At 48.4% G+C, this 20,594-nt stretch overlaps 1 protein-coding gene across 2 annotated transcripts in view; it reads right to left on the bottom strand.

Annotated features, from left to right (window-relative positions):
* Nucleotides 1-1,354: 1,354 nt before the first annotated feature.
* Nucleotides 1,355-20,594, bottom strand: part of EHBP1L1 (EH domain binding protein 1 like 1) — a 49,483-nt gene continuing 30,243 nt past the window's right edge. Inside the window, exons 8-18 of one of the 2 annotated variants that reach the window (XM_060252355.1) lie at nt 17,697-19,464; nt 16,590-16,759; nt 15,535-15,583; nt 13,610-14,875; nt 11,582-11,645; nt 10,557-10,633; nt 8,223-8,343; nt 5,554-5,653; nt 4,370-4,443; nt 3,634-3,748; nt 1,355-2,212 (exon numbers count right to left, since the gene is read on the bottom strand). In XM_060252355.1, the coding sequence (XP_060108338.1) occupies nt 2,125-2,212; nt 3,634-3,748; nt 4,370-4,443; nt 5,554-5,653; nt 8,223-8,343; nt 10,557-10,633; nt 11,582-11,645; nt 13,610-14,875; nt 15,535-15,583; nt 16,590-16,759; nt 17,697-19,464 (3,892 nt within the window). In that variant the 3' untranslated portion in view covers nt 1,355-2,124. The remainder of the gene's footprint in view (nt 2,213-3,633; nt 3,749-4,369; nt 4,444-5,553; nt 5,654-8,222; nt 8,344-10,556; nt 10,634-11,581; nt 11,646-13,609; nt 14,876-15,534; nt 15,584-16,589; nt 16,760-17,696; nt 19,465-20,594) is intronic. The other variant, XM_060252364.1, reaches the window with a different exon arrangement.

Genomic DNA, 20,594 nt, shown 5'->3' with positions numbered 1-20,594 from the left:
AAATATTTAATTGTTAATTGTATTGAATTATCTTGTTTTATTGTTTTAACATGGCTTTTGCCACGTCCTGTAAGCTGCCCTGAGCCTGCCTCGGCAGGGAGGGCGGGGTATAAATAAAATTTATTATTATTATTTTATTTTATTCTCTTCAACAAATACCCGTCTGCTCTCAACATTACATCTCATGTGGAGGGCAATCAGCATGCTTGGTCCTCATTGAGCCATTTTCTAAATTTACTAAACTGTTTTGCATACCTGGGGAGTCCTGCAGATATGCAGAAACAGTCTTTGTGAATGGCCTGCTTTTGCTGCCCTGCAGAGGGGCGTACAGTCATAAAATCTCTTAAAATGACAATAAAGAGTCTGGATAACTTTACATGTGCTTCCAGGGAAAGGACTGTGTACACAAAAGTCTCCTGCATTGGAGGAGCAGCCAGTGAGATTCCTTATCCATGGAATCAACCAGTGGCTGTAACAATATGTCCCCCCTGTCCTTACATATTTGTTATTTGAATTGCCTGGATGTACTTTTTGCATGCATGCATACCCATGAGCATAGGCACATGCACTGAACATGATGCCTGCAGCCAAATGCTGACAGCACCTCCTTTACCATTCAAGCTGAACTTTCACTTCCTTCACAGGATGTTCGTCAGCATCCTACTGCTGACATCCTGAGCTGTCGCAATAGTTTGAAACATGATGTAGCAGCGTGGGGCACCAACAACCTTTTTTTAATGAAAAGAGCCAAAGCACATCAAAATTCAGAGTAACAAAGACTCCATGTAAGAAAACACATTTGCATAATTGCAAATAAGCAATATCACTGATAATTGGCATGTTGATGAGTAATCCATAGTTTCTGCAGCCCGAACTGGTTGTTGTGAGTCCTTTATTAGAAAAGGGCACACTCAGGGTCTCACAGTAAGTCATGAATATACACAGAAACATCCTGCACAATTGTTTCAGTTCACAGGCACAAATCTGTGTGTGGTTTTCCCTTGCATCGCTGGCAACAGTTCACCTCTGACATTTCCCTTTCTAAGAAGCATCCCTACAAAGTCCTTTACTTATGTGCAACGTCTTTACCAGCCATTTTCTTCACATACTGGTTACTCCGGCAGCCCACCAACCCTTCCAACATACCTTAAAGATTTCAAAGAATCTTATTTGGGGCCACACTGAGCCATATTTGGCTCTGGAGCCATAGGTTGCAGGCCTTCTGTGATGTGGCCAACAGCTGAGAAGGATCTCCCCAGCAACAGTATGTGTTTCGCTTGTGTTTGTTTGAGTAAGACATACAAAGAGGATTTGGGATCAATGCTTTGTCACAAACTTAATTTCTCAAGCCTTATGTCTTTTTGATATGTTTATTTCAAACCCTGGTACAGATTTAGTGCAAATAACCTGGAAGAGACCAACTTGAGTGCTGTGGGGTGGGGGACGGGAGAGAAGAAAAGGGCGGTGTGAAACTGGGAGAGCTTCACCATGACCAGATCTGGCTGTCTGAGTGTCCAAGGCACTTTGTGACTTTTGTACCATTGAGGAGAATAACATTGATAATTAAAAAATAAAATAAAACACAAAAGCCCTGTGAAAGCTTTGTTTTTTAAAAAACAACAGCATCCTTGGTTTGGGGAGGAAGCAGACATTAAAACCAGAGGAGGAGCTCATTCACGGACAAGCACACACACACACACACACACACACAAATAAATAGATTCAAAGACTGGAGAGAGAGAGAGAGAGATTAAAAAGTTGTTTTCTGCTTTCTCCAGGTAGTAGATTCATGGGCACTGCCCTAAAAAAAAAATGCCATCCAAAATATCCTCTAGTTCTTGGGAATGGAGTCAAAGAATGAATGCAGTTCAGGGCTGCACCCCACCCCAAACCCTTCTTTGGCATAACTTATGTCAAGCGACAAGCAGCTTAAGGCCCCAAAGGACTGTGGGTAATGATTGGCACTGGCAGGACGCAATACTGTGTCAGGGCAGGAGGTGCCCTGAAGGTGGGGAGGGGAGGTGCTGTCTTTAGGGAACAAGAAGTGCTGTCATTTGCTGACTCCCCCTGCTGACATGTGGTGGTGGGAGGGGGGGGAAGGATAGCGACTCGCTTTGCCCCATCTCAGCTGACGCGGCATTTCTCCTTGCGACTCAGCTTCCGTCTTCTCTGTTGCAATCCCCGCTCTAGCCTGGCATCCTCTTCCAGAGCTCTGAGAAGTCCAGGGTAGAGTGGGAGAAAAGAAGGGAAAGGAGAAGGGAGGCAACCGGAAGAGAGATGTTAACCCTTTCAGAGATATGCATAAAAATCAACTTAAATAGTAGGGATGATCGTTTATCATTGCACTTTTTGTCCTTACCATTTTCAAAAAAAAAAAAAAAGTTGTTAACTTCTCAGTTGAATGACCTTGATGACTTTCAGGAAGTCAAATCATGCAAACTCTCTGGCAAGCTGCCAACATTCCTACTTCCCTCCAATATGATGCTAGATTAATCTGGTACAGCAATCATCAAACTCATTTTGTTTCAATACTTGCCCTTCCCAGCAACCTATCTTCCTATCAGTCCAAATACTGCTTGCTTCCCAAAGGGACGTAATTGCCGGGGGAGAGGGCGTTGGGAGATTCTTAAATTTTTGGAGACTGGAGGAAATGCACATGTCATCTTCACTGTATTTGAAATGTTCAGTTTTGCCCATGAAATAAAAGAGAAGATATTCCCGGGGGGGGGGGGGGGCGGGGAGCAGAGTAAAACCCTGTCTATATTATTAGAAAAGTACTAGTTTTTATAAATGCCCTCCCTCTCTGTCCTGCTTGCATCTCCTCTCCCATATCCTCAATACACTGAGAATTTATTAACAGCCCTGTGGACACGATTCTCTATCTCTTGGTTGCTTTGCAATGGCATGGCCAGTCCATGATTGCAAAAGGTGCCTGAAGGACAAGGGCACAAATGTTAATTCTTCTCTAAGAGTTCCATCTATACTCACACCTTTTCCAGCGTCCATCATCTTTTCTCTGCATTCCCCAAGTACTAGGAAATGTTTTCCCTTCCCTTCTGCACCCAGAGTTTAATTTCTAAAATGCAAGGTACAAGAACTCAAGCCTGGCTGGAAGATTTTCCCCTCAGAACTGAAAGCCCTGCCTCGTCCGTTCCAGAAGTAAGCTTGGTTATGAAGGGAAAAGCAGGCCTGTACATGCTCAGAGGCACTAATGCCTTCCTTATTACCCTGGCCCCCTGCAAAAAGTCTGAACAAGTGGAACATCCTGGTTGCTGGCAGAAACATGACACGTGAAGCTAGCTGCCTTATACTGAGTCAGGCTACTCATCTGTCAAGGTCAGTATCATCTACTCTGAATGGCAGCAGCTTTCCGGCATGTCAAGCAGTGGCCTTCCACACCACTGTACTATCTGATCCTTTTAACTGGTGATGCCAAGGATTGAACCTGGGACCTTCCGCATACCAGGCAGATGCAGTGCCCCTGAGCCACAACCCTTCCTCAATGGACCAGGGAATCCCAGCACTGAAAATGCCCAATCCAGGGGGGCTGCCAGCCTTCTGTAGTTTGACTCCTGTTCTCTTGGGGTGCATTCTCTCCTTGGCAACTCATCCCAAGAAAACAGCACTACTCACATCCTTTCTTTGATGTCCAGGTCTCGCACCAGCTCGTCCCTCTGGTTCACCAGGGACACCAGCTCTTCCAGCAGGAGTTGCTCGCGCTGCTTCTGGGCTTCTGTTTTCAGCCAGTCTGGGGGAGGGGGAAGCAGACCCTCATCAGTCACAGACGTTGCAGTTCATCCCTCCCATCTGCCCCCCCCCCGCCCCCTGCTGACCCTTCCTGATCTGGGAAGACTCTTGGTGTGGCTCAGAGATGGAGGCACGTCCAAGAGGAAGGTTTTTATACCCTGCTCTTCTCAAGAGTCTCAAAGCAGCTTATAATTGCCTTTCCCTTCCTCTCCCCACAGCAGGCACCTTGTGAGGTAAGGTGAGGTTGACAGAACTGTGAGAGAACTGTGGCTGGTCCAAGTTCGCCCAGCAAGCTTCATGTGGAGAAGGACTGGGGAATCTCACCCCGTTCTCCAGATTAGAGTCCACTGCTCTTAACCACTACCCCAGGCTGGCTCTCAGTACAGATGAAAGGTTGGAAATGTCCCAACAGCAACAGTCTGGCTGCAGAGGCATTCTTATTCATTTCATTTATGCCCGCTCTTTCTCGCCACAAAGCTTGCCACCTAAGTGGCTTACGTCATTTTCTTATTCCTCATTTGATCCTCCCGACAACCCTGGTGAGGTAGGCTCTTCTCTCCAGCCAACCTAGAGACGTGGCGGCAGCTGCCCTTCCTCTCCTTCCCCAGGGTCAAGGTCTCACCTTCAATAGCCATCATGGCTCTCAGCTCACGGCTCAGGAGCTCGAACCGCCGCTCCAGGTCTTGCTCTTCCATCCTGGAGGAGGAAGCAGAAGCTGTGTTCATACCAAGGGTTGTGAACCAGTATTAAGAGCATCTGCCTAGAGTTCTGCGCTCTTGCTTTCTCTCGCAAATGTGCACACACACTGCCAGGATTGGGTTCCCTACAAGGGTGGTTATGAACAGGAAGGACTTACAGGGCTCTTCTTACAGGACCAACTGTAAGCTCCAGAAGGATTGGCTGCACCAGGGGTGTATGGCCTAATATGCAAAGGAGTTCCTGCTACAAAAAAAGCCGTGTGCACAGGGACTTCCTGAAAGACCAGAGATCTCTACTGTGCTGCTTCAGAAAGTAGGTGGAGGACAGAGGCACCTTGAGAAGAGATGCGGCAGGGCCTGGCCTAGAGACAGTGTTCACACATGAGCTCACAAATTAAGATGAGAGTCCTGAAGCACCTTCAAAACCAAGATTTTGAGGACATAAGCTTTCCAGAGTCAACGCTCTCTTCATGGGGCCTGAGAGGAAGGCTCTCCTCTCTGGACAACCTACAGATGGAGCTGCCATGTCTCTTCCTCTCCCTCCCCAGGGTCAAGGTCACACCTTCAGTGGCCATCTGATAGAGGAAACTTTAACTCTCAAAAACTCATACTCCCAAAAATCTTCTTGGCCTCCAAGATGCTAGTGGACTTGAATCTGGCTCTTTGACTGCAGACCAACACGGCTACGCTCTGAAACTAAGTTGGCATGAAGCCTGCAATTCTGCCCTTTCCTCTCTCCCTCACAGCTGGTTCAGACAAGCCAGTCACCACTCCACACTCAATGAATGGGCAGCCAGATATGGCAGTGTCACCAGGGTTTGTTACGTTGTGCCATTTATTCTGCAATGGCTTGTTCAGACGTGCAAGTCTGGTCTTGGTCCTGAAGCCATCTAGTGAGTGAACATACACGTCAGAACAGCAGCCTCCAGGGTTTGTTGAAGCCAGCTCATATGTTAGACCAATGCAGGCTTTCTTGGGGTGGGGGAGTGCATAGTAAACGCACTGGTAACCCATCCTTGTGGGTACACAGCCCTTCCTACACCCTGTCAGGGGAAAACTGGGCCACAGATTATAGGAAGTCCCTCCCTTTGCTTTCTGCTACACTCACAGAAGCTGCAGTTGGTCCTGCCGCCGGATCAGGGCATTCTTCTTATTTACCAGCGTGAACCATTCCTGGATCAGCTCCTCTTCTTTCAGCTTGTCAGCACCTGCAATGGAATAGCCATCATTTCACTTTAGCATCTCCTACCAGGCACTGCCTGGCCTCAGCTGTGCATTATCTGTAAAATGGGAGCTATCAGGTGTGAGCCTGCGGGCATTCATTCAGGATCCTATCAATGCAGAGTGACTGTCTTTAAGCTCAGGCTTGCCTACAACCACTCTGGTGGTCACCTGGGGTGAGTATGCATCACCTCTAAGTGTTCAGAGTAGCTTCCGTAAACAGGATGTCGAAAACGAGGAGATGATGAGCAAGTAGCTAGTCAACACTCGTGAACCAGCACATTACAGAACATGTATTTACAAAGAAACTTCTAACCCCCCCCCCCCATTAGGCTTGTACCTTCTAACCACCGCCCCCCCCCATTAGGCTCGCAGAATGACTTCCAGGTATAAACCCGCTGGCCATGCAAGGGAAATATTGCTCACCGAGAAGTTTACTCACATATGCAGTTTAGACAGGAGCCACAAACTCACAAAAGATATTGGGTTTCCTCCCCCCCCCCCTTTGCAGGCTTCTTTATGCGAAAGGGGAGCTGCAATCTTGTGCGTTTGCACCTCCTACACGTAGGCCATTTACACAGACAGCTTTTAAAGCACAAGTCAGCTCTGCCATACTGTGAAAACCAGTTTGGGGACAATGGGGTGGGGATTCAACGTTAATATGATAATGGCAGAAGCTGCAGGCAGTCTCCCTCTCAGGGAACTACTAAAAGGATGACAATTGCAATGCAATTACAGAAAAGGAAGCATCAATTTGATGCAGTTGGCATGGGCTCAAGAGACTCATCCTTGTATCCTCCATGCTGCATCAATTCAGGAGGACTGCTCTTACACCTGCAAAGGCATCTTTCCATCTACTTCAGAGTATCATGAACATTTTATACAATGCATCCCCCCACACCTATCTATCCCCCTCCTATATATCCCCCCCCCAAAAAAAAAACTCTTAAGGGCATATCCACAACTACACTGTTAAAGCAGTAGCGGCTTTTCTTAATTGCCATGGCTGCAAAATGAGGAAAATGTGGAACGTTTGGTTCTGTAGAACTCTTTTTAAAAAGCACACTCTACTCCTCACAAAACAACAATACTCAGGATTCTATGAGAAAAGCTGAACCAGTTCAACCAGCCAAGAACAAAATCTGTGCAAGGCTTTTTATTAGGCCAACCTGATTAGCCCCAAACTGCAAGCTTTCATGCTCACCAGAAGTCTTTGTTCTTTTATTATTATTATTTTATTTCTAATCTGCCCCTTCCCCCTTTTGGGGGGCTCAGAGTGGAGTACAACAGTTTAAATTAAGATCACAATAAAATCATAATAAAATCAACTCCAGCAATCAGTAAAGTGCAATAGGTTACTTCAGCATGATGATATGAAGCAAGATAGTATAGCACCACAATACAGTGGTGTAGCGGGCCATAAGGGCGTATGGGGAGGCCAAGTGATCTAATAGGTGGATAGATGCCCGCTGCCTCATCCAAGACCTGGTGGAACAGCTCTGTTTTACAGGCCCTACAAAAGGCCAACAAGCCAGGCAGGGCCCGGATCTCCATAGAGAGCTGATTCCACCAGGTCGGGGCCAGGACCAAAAAAGCCCTGGCCCTGGTAGAGGCAAGACGGGCATCCCTTGGGTCGGGAACTATCAGAAGATCTTGGGAGGCCGAACGAAGCGACCTCCAAGGCATATATGGAAGGAGACGGTCCCGTAGGTATGTTGGTCCCAGGCCGCGTAAGTCAAAACTAATACCTTGAAATGGATCCGGTATTCTATAGACAGCCAGTGCAGGTTGCGGAGCGCCGGCCATATGCTCACCTGTATAGGTGATGCAGTCAGCAGGCAAGCTGCGAGCTATTGGGCTCAATGTTACAGAATTTCAAGACAGAAGGGCAGCAGGCAGAAGCCTTAGGCCACACTGTTGGTGAGCAAGCCTGCACAGAGTTTTGTGCTAATTTGGTAAAAAATAAAAAATGAATTACCTAGATTTTGCACGTGGTTGTACAACTTCTTCCACCCAACAACCTCCAGTGTGCCCTGAGATTGTCTCCTGGTGGTAGTTCCACATTCAGACAGTGGGGGGCACAAACAGTTTGCTTGGGATGGCAAAAGCCCAGCAAGGACCAGAGAGGGTCACCTCTAAGGAGAGCATGTCACTGTTTCATCAAAACTGTTCTGGCTTAGTCAACGCTCTCCTCTTCCAGAGAGGAGATCCAGTTTGGTGTAGTGGTTAAATGTGTGGACTCTTATCTGGGGAACCAGGTATGATTTCACACTCCTCCACTTGCAGCTGCTGGAATGGCCTTGGGTTAGCCATAGCTATTTCAGGAGTTGTCCTTGAAAGGGCAGCTGCTGTGAGAGTCCTCTCAGCCCCACCCACCACACAGAGAATCTGTTGTAGGGGGAGAAGATATAGAAGATTGTAAAGCCGCTTCTCTCTGATTCAGAGAGAAGAGCTGGGTATAAATGCGCAAAGGGCGGGGTATAAATCTACAGTCGTCATCTTCCACAAGCTCCTTCAGACATTGTGTCACTTTTGGAGCCAGAATCCTCTCCCTACCTGATTCCATGAGTCCTCGTAGCTCCTTCTCCACGATGGCTGCCCGTCCATCAATTTGTCTCTGTTCCGTCTCCAATGCCCGAAGTTCAGCTACCACATACTGGCTGGTGTCCTGGAATTTCTAAGGCAAAGCCAGGACAGACATTAGAAGTAGTGCCCTCCTGAGTCAGGGTGAGAAGGACAGTATAAGACTGCAAGGGGGCTGCACCACAAAAAAAAAAGCTCCAGAAAAGTGAAATTTGAGGATGAGACAGGGGTCCCCAGTGAGATGCCTCTGGGCATCATGGCACCTGAAAACACCTTTTCTGGCACCCACCAAATGTTTTTAGGAAGTGGGTGAGGTCAGGCAGGGCTTTCGGCCAGCAAGGCTTCTGATTGGCTACTGGAGATTTAATTGGCTGTGCAGGTTTTTTTAATGCTGTGCCACTGCAGCATAAAGATCTGTACTGTGTTACCAAAATTAAGCTGTGGCAATCATTTCGTGGCTGGCTTTGCCTTCTGCAGCAGCCAACCATTTTGTTGCTGCGCCCACCATACTCTGTCAGAATTCCAAGTGTGGCCACAGGCTCAAAAAGATTGGTGACCCCTGAATCACTGCTACTTCCCAGCAGAAAGCCTGTGTTTTCTCCTTTCTCACAACAAACATTTGTCCTACTGGCTGGAGAATCACACTCAAACATAGGAGAATCAGCCTCGTCTCTGCCTACCCAGCCAGCTTTGGGCTCCTTCTTTCAGTCTCACCTTTCCGGATCATTAAAACGGAAACAACACTAGCCTACCTTGCAGGGTTACTGGGAGGAGACACCAGGCATATGAAGCCACTTTGTGGAATCAAACCAGTGGTTCAGCTGGCCTAGTATTACCAGCTACTGACTGGCAGCAGCTGTCTTTGCTCTGCTGCCTGAGACCTTCCAACTGGAAATGTCAAGGATTAAATCTGGGATATGCTGCAATCAAAACATTTGCTGTAAACACTGAGCTATGTTGCTTCCCTGGCACAGACCAGTGAGAAAGAGGCTGCACTAAGGAAAGACTTTCCACTAACCAGCTCTCTCCTGGAATACCCACACATTTTCCAGCACAGTCATGAAGTCTAGAACTTCACAGCGTTAAAATCATTTGCTTTCTGCTCTGGGAGGTCCTACTATTCTCCTGAGGAATGGAACAACTGAATTTGCTCCATGGTTCAACTGTGCTGTCTTCAGCAAAGATGGTGGCAACGCACATGTGTCACTGGCATAATTTCTGCAATCGCACAATTTCTACAATGACACAGGGCATGGGAAGACGGCCGTGCTTCCAATTAATGAATCAGGCAAGGGGCTCATCACAAACACAGTTGGATCGAGGCTGGGGAAAACAAAGATGCAAGCGGTCTCCTGAACAACAAAGAAGACAGAAAATTTGCACAAATGCCTCGGGATCTGGAACAAAGTGATTTGTTGTTCTTTTTGTTATCATTTCTGAACTTGAATTTTGCTCTATTCCTATAGATTAATGCAGCTACCCACCTGGAACGATCCACAAAAGTAGGGAACTGTTTTTATAAGTATGAGACACAAGGTTTTAAGAATGTAAGAGCCCTGCTGGATGAGGCCAGTGGTTCATCTAGTCCAGCATCCTGTCTCACACGCTGGACAACCAGTTCCTCTGGACAGCTAGCAACACAGCATAGAGGACAAGGCCTTCCCCTGATGTTGCCTCTTGTCTCTGGGATTCAGACGTTTAGTGCATCTGAATGTGGAGCTCTCCTTCAGTCACCAAGGCTAATAGCCACTGATAAACAGTTTTAAGCTGTCCAATGCTACTACAAACAATACTCCCTCTGAGCTGTGGAGTCTTGTGAGCAAAAATTCTACATAGTAAGCTACTGGCATTAAAGTTGTGAGCTACAGCAGAAATTAGTTTGCTCTGGGGCCATTTTTCCTGAGCTGGAGGCTAAAAAACTGTGAGCTAGCTCACACTAACTCAGCTTAGAGGTAACACTGACTGCAAGCTAATAACTTGGACTAAGATATCTGCAAAAGAACTCTGCATGGTCTCCAAACACAGAGGATATGTTCTCTTAGTCCAGGGCTCTAGACTCTTAACAGTGGCCATTTAGAGGCCGAAAGGAGAGGGGAAAGCATATACTTATTTTTAAATAAATTTTAATTATCCTTCCCTGCTGTTCATCTCCTCCAATGCAAAGCAGTTAATTTCCCCCGCTGTTGTCCCCATCATCTGGGAACCTAAGGTAGATTGCTCTTGAACTTGGAGGCTCTATTCTGAGCTCTCCCAGCAAAGTACACCGAAGCCCATTAGACAGCTAGCCCAGGTCTTCCCACACCTTACCGGAACTTCCTCTTCATTGGTGCTGTTCTTGAGGCCAGAGTCCTGGATCTGGTTCTGGGAGGTAGTGCTGGAAGGAGCTATAATGGAGAGAGAAAAAGCACGATTACACTGAGCTCATAGCAGGCATCTAGAAGTGAGAGCATGGGCTAACCACTAGAACCAGCACAAGCTGGAACTCTCCCCTGCCTCCAGTGGTCCTTAGAGAGCCAGTTTGGTGTAGTGGTTAAGTGCGCGAACTCTTATCTGGGAGAACTGGGTTTGATTCCCCACTCCTCCACTTGCAGCTGCTGAAATGGCCTTCGGTCAGCCTTAGCTTTTGCAGACCATTTGTCCATGAAAGGGCAGCTTCTGGGAGAGAGATCTCAGCCCCACCCACCTCACAGGGCATCTGTTGTGCAGGGAGAAGATATAGGAGATTGTAAGCTGCTATGAGTCTCTGATTCAGAGAGAAGGGTGGGGTATAAATCTGCAGTCTTCTTCTTCTAGAAGACGTTCTGGGATATAGTGAGGGGAAAGCCCCACCCCACACATGCACCCTGACAACAGAGGGGTGTCATAACAGAGGTTCACAAAACTTTGCATGAGATAAAGAAGGCAGAGAAAGAAGTACTCTTCTCCCTTTCTCACACTAAAAGAACTCATGGGCACTCAATTAAATTAATAAGCAGTGGGTTCAGAACAGATAAAAGGAAGAGTAATTAACCTGTGGAATTCACTGCCACAGGAAGTGGTAGTGGCTACAAGCACAGCTTCAAGCAGAGGTCCATCTGTGGCTATTAGCCGCAAGGTATACAGGGAATACTACGTCTGGGACAGTGATGCTCTGTATTCCTGGTGCTTGGCAGTGGGGGGAAACAGTGGGAGGGTTTTTTGGAGTCTGGCCCTGCTGGTAGACCTCCTGATGGCACCTGGTTTTTGGCCACTGCATGACACAGAGTGTTGGACTGGATGGGCCACTGGCCTGATCCAACATGGCTTCTCTTATGTTCTTATCTACCAGTCCAGCTGACAACCCACAAACTCACCTGGAAGTTGCTGCACCTTTGCTGGGCCTTGTCTGAGTCTTGAACTCTCATCTAAGCCATCATCCTGGAAGACCAGAGAGGAACAAGAGTCACCACATCAGAACACACAGAACTGAGTCCTAGAATTATTTTTTTCTCGTAGGAAAAAAGTTAACTTGTACAGAAAATGCACCTATTTACACACATATACACACAACATAAAATCTTACCATGAGAGGAGACATCAAATGTTTTTCATGTGCCTTTTTTGAACATGCAGGCTGGATCTAGGGTCCCCCACCCTGGGTCCTGTGTACACTGTGGGCTCTCCTCAATTCCCAGAAGTGTTATGCCTGATTTGGATCATGGCTTCAGTGCACATGGAGAAGGGTCTTCTGCTTTCCCACCCTGCACCGTTTTCCCAACCTGAAATGGTCCTGGGGAGCCCTACTGGGCTCACTGGGAAAACTCAAGTGAACACTGAATACCCAACCTGTCCACTCCATAATGTGTCAACAGGCTGCAAGTACAATGGGAAAAATCTGCCCTGACCTGGATAGTTAAGCAGGGTTGACTCTGGCAAGTACTTAGATGGAAGACCTCCTTGGAATACCAGGAGGCAGGGGCAGGCTTTATTCAGCCACCTCCCTGAATATCCTCCAGACCCCAGTAGGGGTCAGTCACTAGAGGTTGCTATTGCTTCCAGGTGTGCACACATATAAATATAAAACTACCCCCCAAAAAGGAGGGGGGGGAGTACAATTGGAGAAATCAGTGCTCTTTCTTTTGTCACATAATGCCAAATTCGTTCATAATGCCACATGGAAAATGTAGAGATTGCTTTCTTTAGACCAAATCCCACTCCACCCCCCCCCCCAAGAAAAGGACAGTCTGTTTTTGGGTACTCCTGTGCCTGCATCAGATGAAAAGGAGAAAAAGGCAATGCAAATAAGGCAGGTGTGGCAATGTGACTGGCTTGTGGGCCACCTATCCTCTTCCCAGATTTTGGTTCTACCACAAAGTAGATGCTGAGCAGGGCAAAAGGTCAGCCCAGCTGTCCCAGATAAACATTAGAATTAGTGAATACCCAGGGAGAGAACCCCGAGATGCAGAAAAGGCTTGATAGATACAGATTCCAGAAGGTTGTTAGTCTTTCACAAGGGAAAAAAAAGACAGTCATGCAATTATTTAAAGGTTAATAAGTTTATTGTAGAAGAAGCATTTATGGACCACTTTGTTACATGCAGGGCCACCCAGCCAGGCAGGCATCTATAATTTCACAGACAGAGAGAAACAAAATGTGGGTCTAGTATATAATGTTTTTTGAATGAAAGGTTGCTGGTTCTTAGTTCACCGGGACAATGAGAAATGGATCCACACAGAATGCATCACACTTCTCAACACTTGCTTCAGAGCAACAGTCTGAATCACTGCATTGGATCTTGTTATGCTGCAGTCCAAAAACTCATCTCAGTTAACCTTGGGCTGGGGGCAAAATGCTAACTGCAAAGTGAGGAAGAGAAAGTGCCTCTGCTCTTAGGTGAAAAGAGAGACCCAAGACAACAGGACTAGCTGTCACCCAATGAGAAATAAGCCACACAGTAAGAGCAGTGAGGGTGGGAGGGAGGAGTGAGGAAGGGTCAAAGGCTGTGCAGCTGCAAGTCCCACAAGATAGGGAGAACATCTCACTCCAATGTACAAGACATCTACTTCCATCCCAACTTCACACCGTGTAATCCAGAAAAGCAAAGAGTTCCAACTATCAAGTCCCTGGCAGTCAAGCATGCTGGGATGCACTGTCCCCTAGCACAGAAACATGCAGGGTTGGCTTTGAAGCAGAGAAAATGTGATTCTGCATGCACCACTCTGAGCTAGTGGCTGAGACCTGCGATCAAATCTCCAAGGGGAAAAAACATTCTGAGTGTATCAGGACAGCAAAAATGATTTGCAAAGGTTTAGTGCAGGCAGGACTGACAACCTGTCATGCAACATCTGCCCTGTCAGAAACTCAAGCAGATGCATCCAGAGCCTCCCAGGAGCACCACTCACCGCAGCCAGCCTTTTGGTGGAGTCCTCTGAAGGGCCGCCTGCATCTGCTTCGTCCGTCGACAGGGAGGACTCGCTCTTGAGCCGCGAACGCCGCTTCTTCACCAGGTCTGCATCCCGCACATGAGCGAAGGTGGACTTGCCTGCATGTGGTCGTGGCGGGGCTACAGGACCCTGCTGGCTCCCCGTGGAGAGGGTGCGCTGCAGGGGGCGCTCAGCACCACTCCGGGAGGCGATCCGTTTCAGCCGTGGAGGGGGCACCAGCTTCTCGTTGTTGCTGGCCGATGGTTTCCCATCAGACTTTTCAGCTTCTATCCCACTATCCCCTGGAGCCACTGGTCCTGTGTCTTGGATGGGCATAGAACTGCTAGCTAATGCCTTCCCTTCATTCCCAGAATCCCCAGGGGCAGAGAACTCTTCATCTTGTTCAGTACTCAGACTGGCCATGGCACCATTAGACACTATGTCCCAATCAAGTTTTGAGGATTTAGCCCCAGAATCCACTTGGGCCAGAGAATCTGGCTCATGTTCTGTGGTTGAATCAGCTACACCACCATTTGTAAATGCTTCTTCCTTGGGCCTAGAAGCCTCTACCACAGAGTCCTTGGGGAAGGGCTGTGACCTTGGGGTACATTCAGTCTGCCCATCAACCTCTGCAATCTCTGCTTCACACTCCACAGACACCAGGGGCTCCAACTTCAGTTCTTCAACTGTTTTGGCAGTGATGCCATTTGCAACTGCCTTCCCATCACCCTTTGCAGCAACCACAAGTTCAGATGCCTGCTCCAGCTGTGCAACTGGCAAAGGTTCTGCATCACCAGCTTCTGCCTTCAAGTCCTCTGTTAGGGCTCCATTCCCAAAGCCCTCTGGAACATCTGTGCTTTCTGCACTTCCAGCATGTTGTTGGGGAGGGCCCTCCGCTTCTGGTTTTTGATCATTCCCCGTCACAGCACCAGATGTCTTCCCAGAGTCCTGGGCATCAGGGTTCCCAGGAGCCTCTGGCTGAGAGGCGACAGCTTGAAGAGACTGAGAATAAAACATGGCAGGATCAACCAAGGCAGAGGAGTCTGTGTCAAATTTACCCACCTTGTAGGTGGTCTGGTTGCTGTGGCCAGCAAGCTGCACCACATTCAGTTCTTGCCCCGTGAAAAAAGCCCGGATTTGGCACAGGTATGTCATGACAATCAGCCGATCTGGCACTGTCAGGAAAACCATGTCGGCAGGGTCCATCACCCGGGAGATCCCCAAGGAGGCCAAACCATCAAAGGCCTGATGGCAGAAAAGAGAGAGAAAGGGAGAGAAACTCAGAGCTTGTTATTTATTACCTGTTATTCCCTCCCCCTAATTCCGATCTTCTCTTCCCCTGCCCAGAATGTGGCCAGGCAGTCCAGAATCAGGATGCAGTTTCTAGAGACGTCATCTTGGACTTCTTGTTAACCTGGTCTTCTTTTAACTTTCTTATGATAATTTTCTTATGATTGGAATTTTAATGTTTTGTATGTTTTATGGCTCCATGCCTTTTTGTTGCGCATTGCCCACAGCCCTGAACAAGCAGGGTTAGGGCTATTAACAAATCAAATAAATAATAATTATAATTATACATAAGGAGACTTTTAAAAAAATCATGACCTTCTACTTCTCCATAGCATCTTTTAATTTCAGTAAAAATACAGAAAGCTGAGAGAGGAAGAAAGCAAAATGTGACAAAGTCTCTCACGTTCAGGCCCCTCCCTCATGAACCACACTGTCTCTTTATTTTCTTTACCTCACAACAACCCCAAGAAGTGGGTGAGGCTGGCTACTCAAGAGAATCTTTGGCAGAGCAAAGGACACAAGGTTCCCCTCTCCACGCCCTCCTGACACCCACAGTGTTTCTAGGTGGTCCTCATTCTTCTTCCACTCTATGGAGTCTGGAGCTACCAACTCACCAGTTTGTTGTTATGTCTGATATCCAGCGGGTCCAGGGTGTCATACTGGCTGAAGAGGGAAGGGAAATATAAACTCGGTCAGTGGCCACTGGTTGCTCTAAACCCTTCCCCGATAACATTCCATCACTTCAGAAATCTCCCAGCTCCTCTCTTTCACACACACTCACACACCTCAAACTCATCGAAGCTCCTCCTCAGTCTCTTTCTCCCAGTCCCCTCCCCCCACCCAGCTATTTGTAACCTTGCCGGCAACCACTCCCATGGTCTCTCTCTCTCTCCTCCTCCTCCATTAACTCTTCTCACAGTTCATCTCGCACTCACTAGCCTCCACTTTCTGTTAGCAATGCCTGGCCCCCCTGATTCTTCACCTTCTGTTATGGCTCTAGCCACTCAACCAGGGCTCGGAGACATACTATCAGATGAACATGTAGATCACAGGTGGCCAAACTTGCTTAATGTAAGAGTCGCAAGACATGAGCATCAGATGTTTGAGGGAGGAAGCAAGGAAGGAAGGCCAAGCAGCCTCCAGCTTAAAGAGAGAAATGCTTTCTCCAAGCCAGCTGATGGGGTGGTTTGGGCTATGAGAGCCATACAAGAGGTGTGAAAGAGCCACAGCTTATGCATCCCTGGTGTAGATTAATCAGGTAAAGCTTCTGCTGCTGGACTGGCAAGGGATAATTTATATCTGCAAAGCTGTGAATGAAAAAGGCAAATTTACCGGTAGTTATTTTCTGGAGACTACTTTGGTTCCAGTGTTGTTACTGCAATATACAGAATCAAATACGGCTTATTCTGATGGGGAAGCTTTGGGGAACATGCAATTTTTTTTCATGTAATGTACTGATTCAAAGGGAGGCAATTAGCCCAACTAAAATCATTCATATTGATTGACAGCCCTAGTTATAAGAGCTCAGCAAGCCTGCCCTTTCAAGCCTTGCACACTGCTGCACTGTCCCTGATCAACAGCAGGAGCAGGATCCCATCAAAACCAGCACCAGCTGCTCTGTCAATATGCCCTCAGTCTCATTCCAGCAGGAATTGGCTACTCAGCTCACATCATCTCGGGGTGGAAGTGGTGTAGAATAGCGCAGAAAGCCAGGCCGTTGCGCCAAGATGTGGTGAAGTTGGTGATGCGGATGCCCCTGTAGCCGGCCGTCACCTCCTGACACCACTCCAGCAAGGACTGGCTGGAACTCACGAGTGTTGGGCTGCAGGGGGAGTCAACCTAAAGGGTGAGGGGGGACAAACAGTCATGGCCACAGGCAGCAGTGGTAGGGAAGCATACAGGCATGTCCCTGATGAGCCACCATAGTTATGACATTCTCCAGCCTGAATTCCATACTGTGGACCTACAGCAGGAAGTAGCAGAACCCCTCCAAATAGCATGCCCATGAACGGAGGAATCAGTATGGCTCTGCAAATTCTGTGGCCAGGAACAATTCAACAATAAACCGGGGGCGGGAGGGGAAGCATATGGCAATTTTCCATCTTTATGCTGAATTCCGTTTAAAAAGTAGAACTTGTTCTACTTGGTACTGTTTTGCTTATTTTTTTCCAGATAATTTCTGAATCATTTCTGGCAAGGAAGGAGATGACAAAGCACCCTGCCTCCTGGCAGTATGATAGAGCTTAGACCCTCGCTTCTTCAGAAAACGAGTGGATGCCAAATTCCATATCAGAAAGTTTTAAAAATGCACACACACAGGAGTGCAGCTTCTGCAGAATACACACACCTTGAAGGATGGCAGTGTGTGTCTGTTTGCTCATGTACCCTATTCTAAGATCCCTGAACCTGCCCTGTACAGAGCAAAGACTAGTCTGAATGGTAAGTCCACCCCTTGTCCTAGGCTCACATTCCCATATCCCGAGTTATAATAGAGTCCGGGGCTGGCTGTTTTCCATCCTAGGTGGCATTTTCTCCCCTCAGCTGTACATCCCCCACTCCTGCATCAGGTGAAAGAGTTCAAAGCTCACCCCTCTAGAACTTAAGCAGTTTAAAACAAAGAAACTTTCAAGTCTCAAAATGGCATAGGTTGCCATAGCAACGTATCCTCCCCATACAAATTAGGAGCTCCCACCTCACCCCAAATACAATCAGAATAAGCTGAAAATGTACAGGTGGCTTTCAAAGGCGAGGAGGGAGCAGGCATGGCCGTCTGTACCTGGGCCTCCCCTTGACCTTTGAAATCCGGTGTTGTGCCACAGGACATGGAGGCGGGCACCAGAGGCTCGTGGTTGGGTTTGCCACACTTCTCCTTGAGGGCCCGGGGAGCTGGGAGGGGCAAGGTGGTATCCTGAGGTGGGAGGGGAGGGAGCGGTGGAGAGAGTGCCAAGGCCTCTGCCCCCTCACTGTTTCTCGCTGGCAAACTCTGCTCTGCCCAAGACCCTTCAGTGCTGGCTTTCCTTTCTTCTTTTTGACCTCCGCCATCAGGCAGATCTGGGCTTTTCTTTCCCTCATGACCAATCCCTGCCCTTTCCTGGCCAAGGGTGCTGCTCCCTGAGAACTCCATATGCAAAGCTTCTTGATCTGGTCTGTGTGCCTTTGCCAGAGTGACCTCCAGAGTCTCATCTGGAAACTTCCGTCTGCCATCTTCCCCTTTGCCCTGCTCCTCTTCCTTCTCTGGTCCAACAGGTCCCCCTCTTGAAAGTTCCTTTTCTGCCACCAGCTGCACAGCATCACCAGAAGACATGCTCTGGCCCACATCACTCCCACCATCCAGTTCTCCTTTCTCCACTTTGGCAGGAGCCTTCAGGGCCTCAGACAGAGTTTGGAGACTGCATTCAGCAGCTGTTGTTTCCTGTTCCTTTCCCTGACAAACCTCTGGATCAGCCAGGGAAGGTGTGGGGGCCTCTGCCCAGCCCGCTCCTACAGCCTCTTCCTGGCACCTCTCCACAGGAGGTGGTGAGTCTGCTGAGGTTTGGAGTTTGCCATTTGCAAAGTCCTCTTCAACCTTCAGTTGTACCTCCCACCCTTCCTGCTCCACCAAACCTTCTGGGGATAGATTGCTTGGCAAAAATGGGTTTTTTGACATCTCAGAGACTTGGCAATTCTCTGCATCTAACCCTCCCCCTATCTGATGTGCCTTCATCTGAGGAGAGGCTTCTGGAGGAGGTGCTGAGTCAGTTTCCCCTCCGGAAGTGGTATCCCTGTCCTCCAAGCTGTCTTCAGCCTCAAGCTGGCCCCTCTCTGGTTCAGCTGGAAGCCACCAAAGCGACGGTTCTCCCATCATAGGCTTCCTCTCACTGTCAGAAAGCTCCTCTTTGACTACAGGTTGTTCCTCCTCCATCCCATACCCTGCTGGCTCAGCTGGGGGCACTACTGGCAGTTCTGACAGCTGCCCCACCTCTCCACATCCTCCCCCACACTCCATTTCCATCACTTCCGCCAGGCCACTAGAACTTGTCGACGCAGGAGCGGCTTCTGGCATCAACCAATCTCCCACTGAACTCTGGACCTCGTGGCTGGGTGCCACCGGAGATACCCCCATGATAGGAGACAAGGCCAAGAATGCCGCATCTGAAGACCCTCCGGATCCTGCTTCGTTGGTGACAACGACAGGCCTCTGTTCAGCCAGGCCTGTTTCCTCCACAAAATACATGACCACAGAACTATGGGACTGTGGTTGAGAGATGGGCACTTCCACAAGGCTCCTGCAGGAGAGTTTCTCCAATGCTGGGGTCTCCAGGGCAACAGGCATTGTGGGGCGAGAGTCATTCTCTGAAGGTGTGGCCATTTCCTCCACAGCCTGGGGATTCCCTGGAGGTATCAGCTTCTTCTCCAGCCGGCGTTTCCTCACAGGGGGTGCCTCAGGTGCAGCTGAATGCAATGTGGACAAATCTGCAGGTCTGGTGGGTCCCTTGGAAGGACTCTTCTTCCTTGGTGGTACAGACAGAGGATTCTGCTCCCGAGGTTTCCAGACATCAGTAGGCCTGGAGGTGAGAGAGAGAGAGAGATTTGGGGGGGTTGCATAAGTTCTGAGGAGTGGTCCCAAAAGGACGATTCACCTTCCTGTGACTCAGTATCCCACAGAACAGACCCTTAACATGCATCTCCAGTTGTTCTAAGTCAGTGTTTCCCATTTGCAGGGTCGTGACCCAGTACCGGGCCATGGAAGCCTCACTACCAGATCACAAGAAAAGCCAAAGCTAGCCCCACCCCCAGCAAAGCTAGCCCCGCCCCATCTCTGTGTTATGCAGAGAGGAGCTGGGCTGCCTCTCCTTCCTTCTCCACCGCTCCCAGTGTTTGAGAGAAAAGCTGGCATCCACTGGCACTTTAGACCCATGAAGTGTTCTTCAGGGTATGAGCTTTCATGTGCCTTGCAGTATGTTCTTTTGGAGAGATTTCCCTGGGAGGCCTGGGCAGCAAAGAAGGGTGTGTGTGTGTTTTTCAGCCAGGAGGGGCAGGGAGTGGGCATTCCAGTAGCTATTTTTTTTAACCAAACGACCCCTGGGCAGAATTGTTGCTGGCTGGGGTCATCTGATGGTGAGGAAGGCTTTTTTTCCTTTGCCCCCCCCTTCCTTCTTTCTTTCTTTCTCTGCAAGGGATGCTCTGTCTGTATTCTTGGTGCTGGGGGTGGGGAAGCAACAGTGGGAGGGCTTCTAGTGCTCTGGCCCCACTGGTGGACATTCTGGTGCTTTTGGGGCATTGTATGAGGGAATTTTGGACTGGATAGTCAATTGGCCTGATCCAACATGGCTCCTTTTATGTTTATGTTCTTCCTTTCCTTCCCTTTCCCTTCCCCTTCCATTTCTACTGGATGAAACTTTTCTGTTCATCATACTGAACAAAGCAGGAGTCAAGTTGCACCTTTAAGACCAACCAAGTTTTATTTAGAACGTAAGCTTTCGTGTGCTCTCTTAAGCACACTTCATTAGACGAGGGGATCAGGTATTGTGGGCTGAAATACAAGCTGTTTGTTGCTTAAGTATGTGACCAGGCTGCATACTTAATCAACAAACAGCTTGTATTTCAGCCCACAATACTTGATCCCCTTGTCTGATGAAGTGTGCTTAAGAGAGCACACAAAAGCTTACATTCTAAATAAAACTTGGTCTTAAAG

Source organism: Heteronotia binoei, chromosome 1, assembly GCF_032191835.1.
Source record: "Heteronotia binoei isolate CCM8104 ecotype False Entrance Well chromosome 1, APGP_CSIRO_Hbin_v1, whole genome shotgun sequence".
Lineage (NCBI taxonomy): Eukaryota > Metazoa > Chordata > Lepidosauria > Squamata > Gekkonidae > Heteronotia > Heteronotia binoei.
Note: the sequence above shows the minus strand (reverse complement) of the source record. Positions and strands in the feature narration are given on the sequence as shown.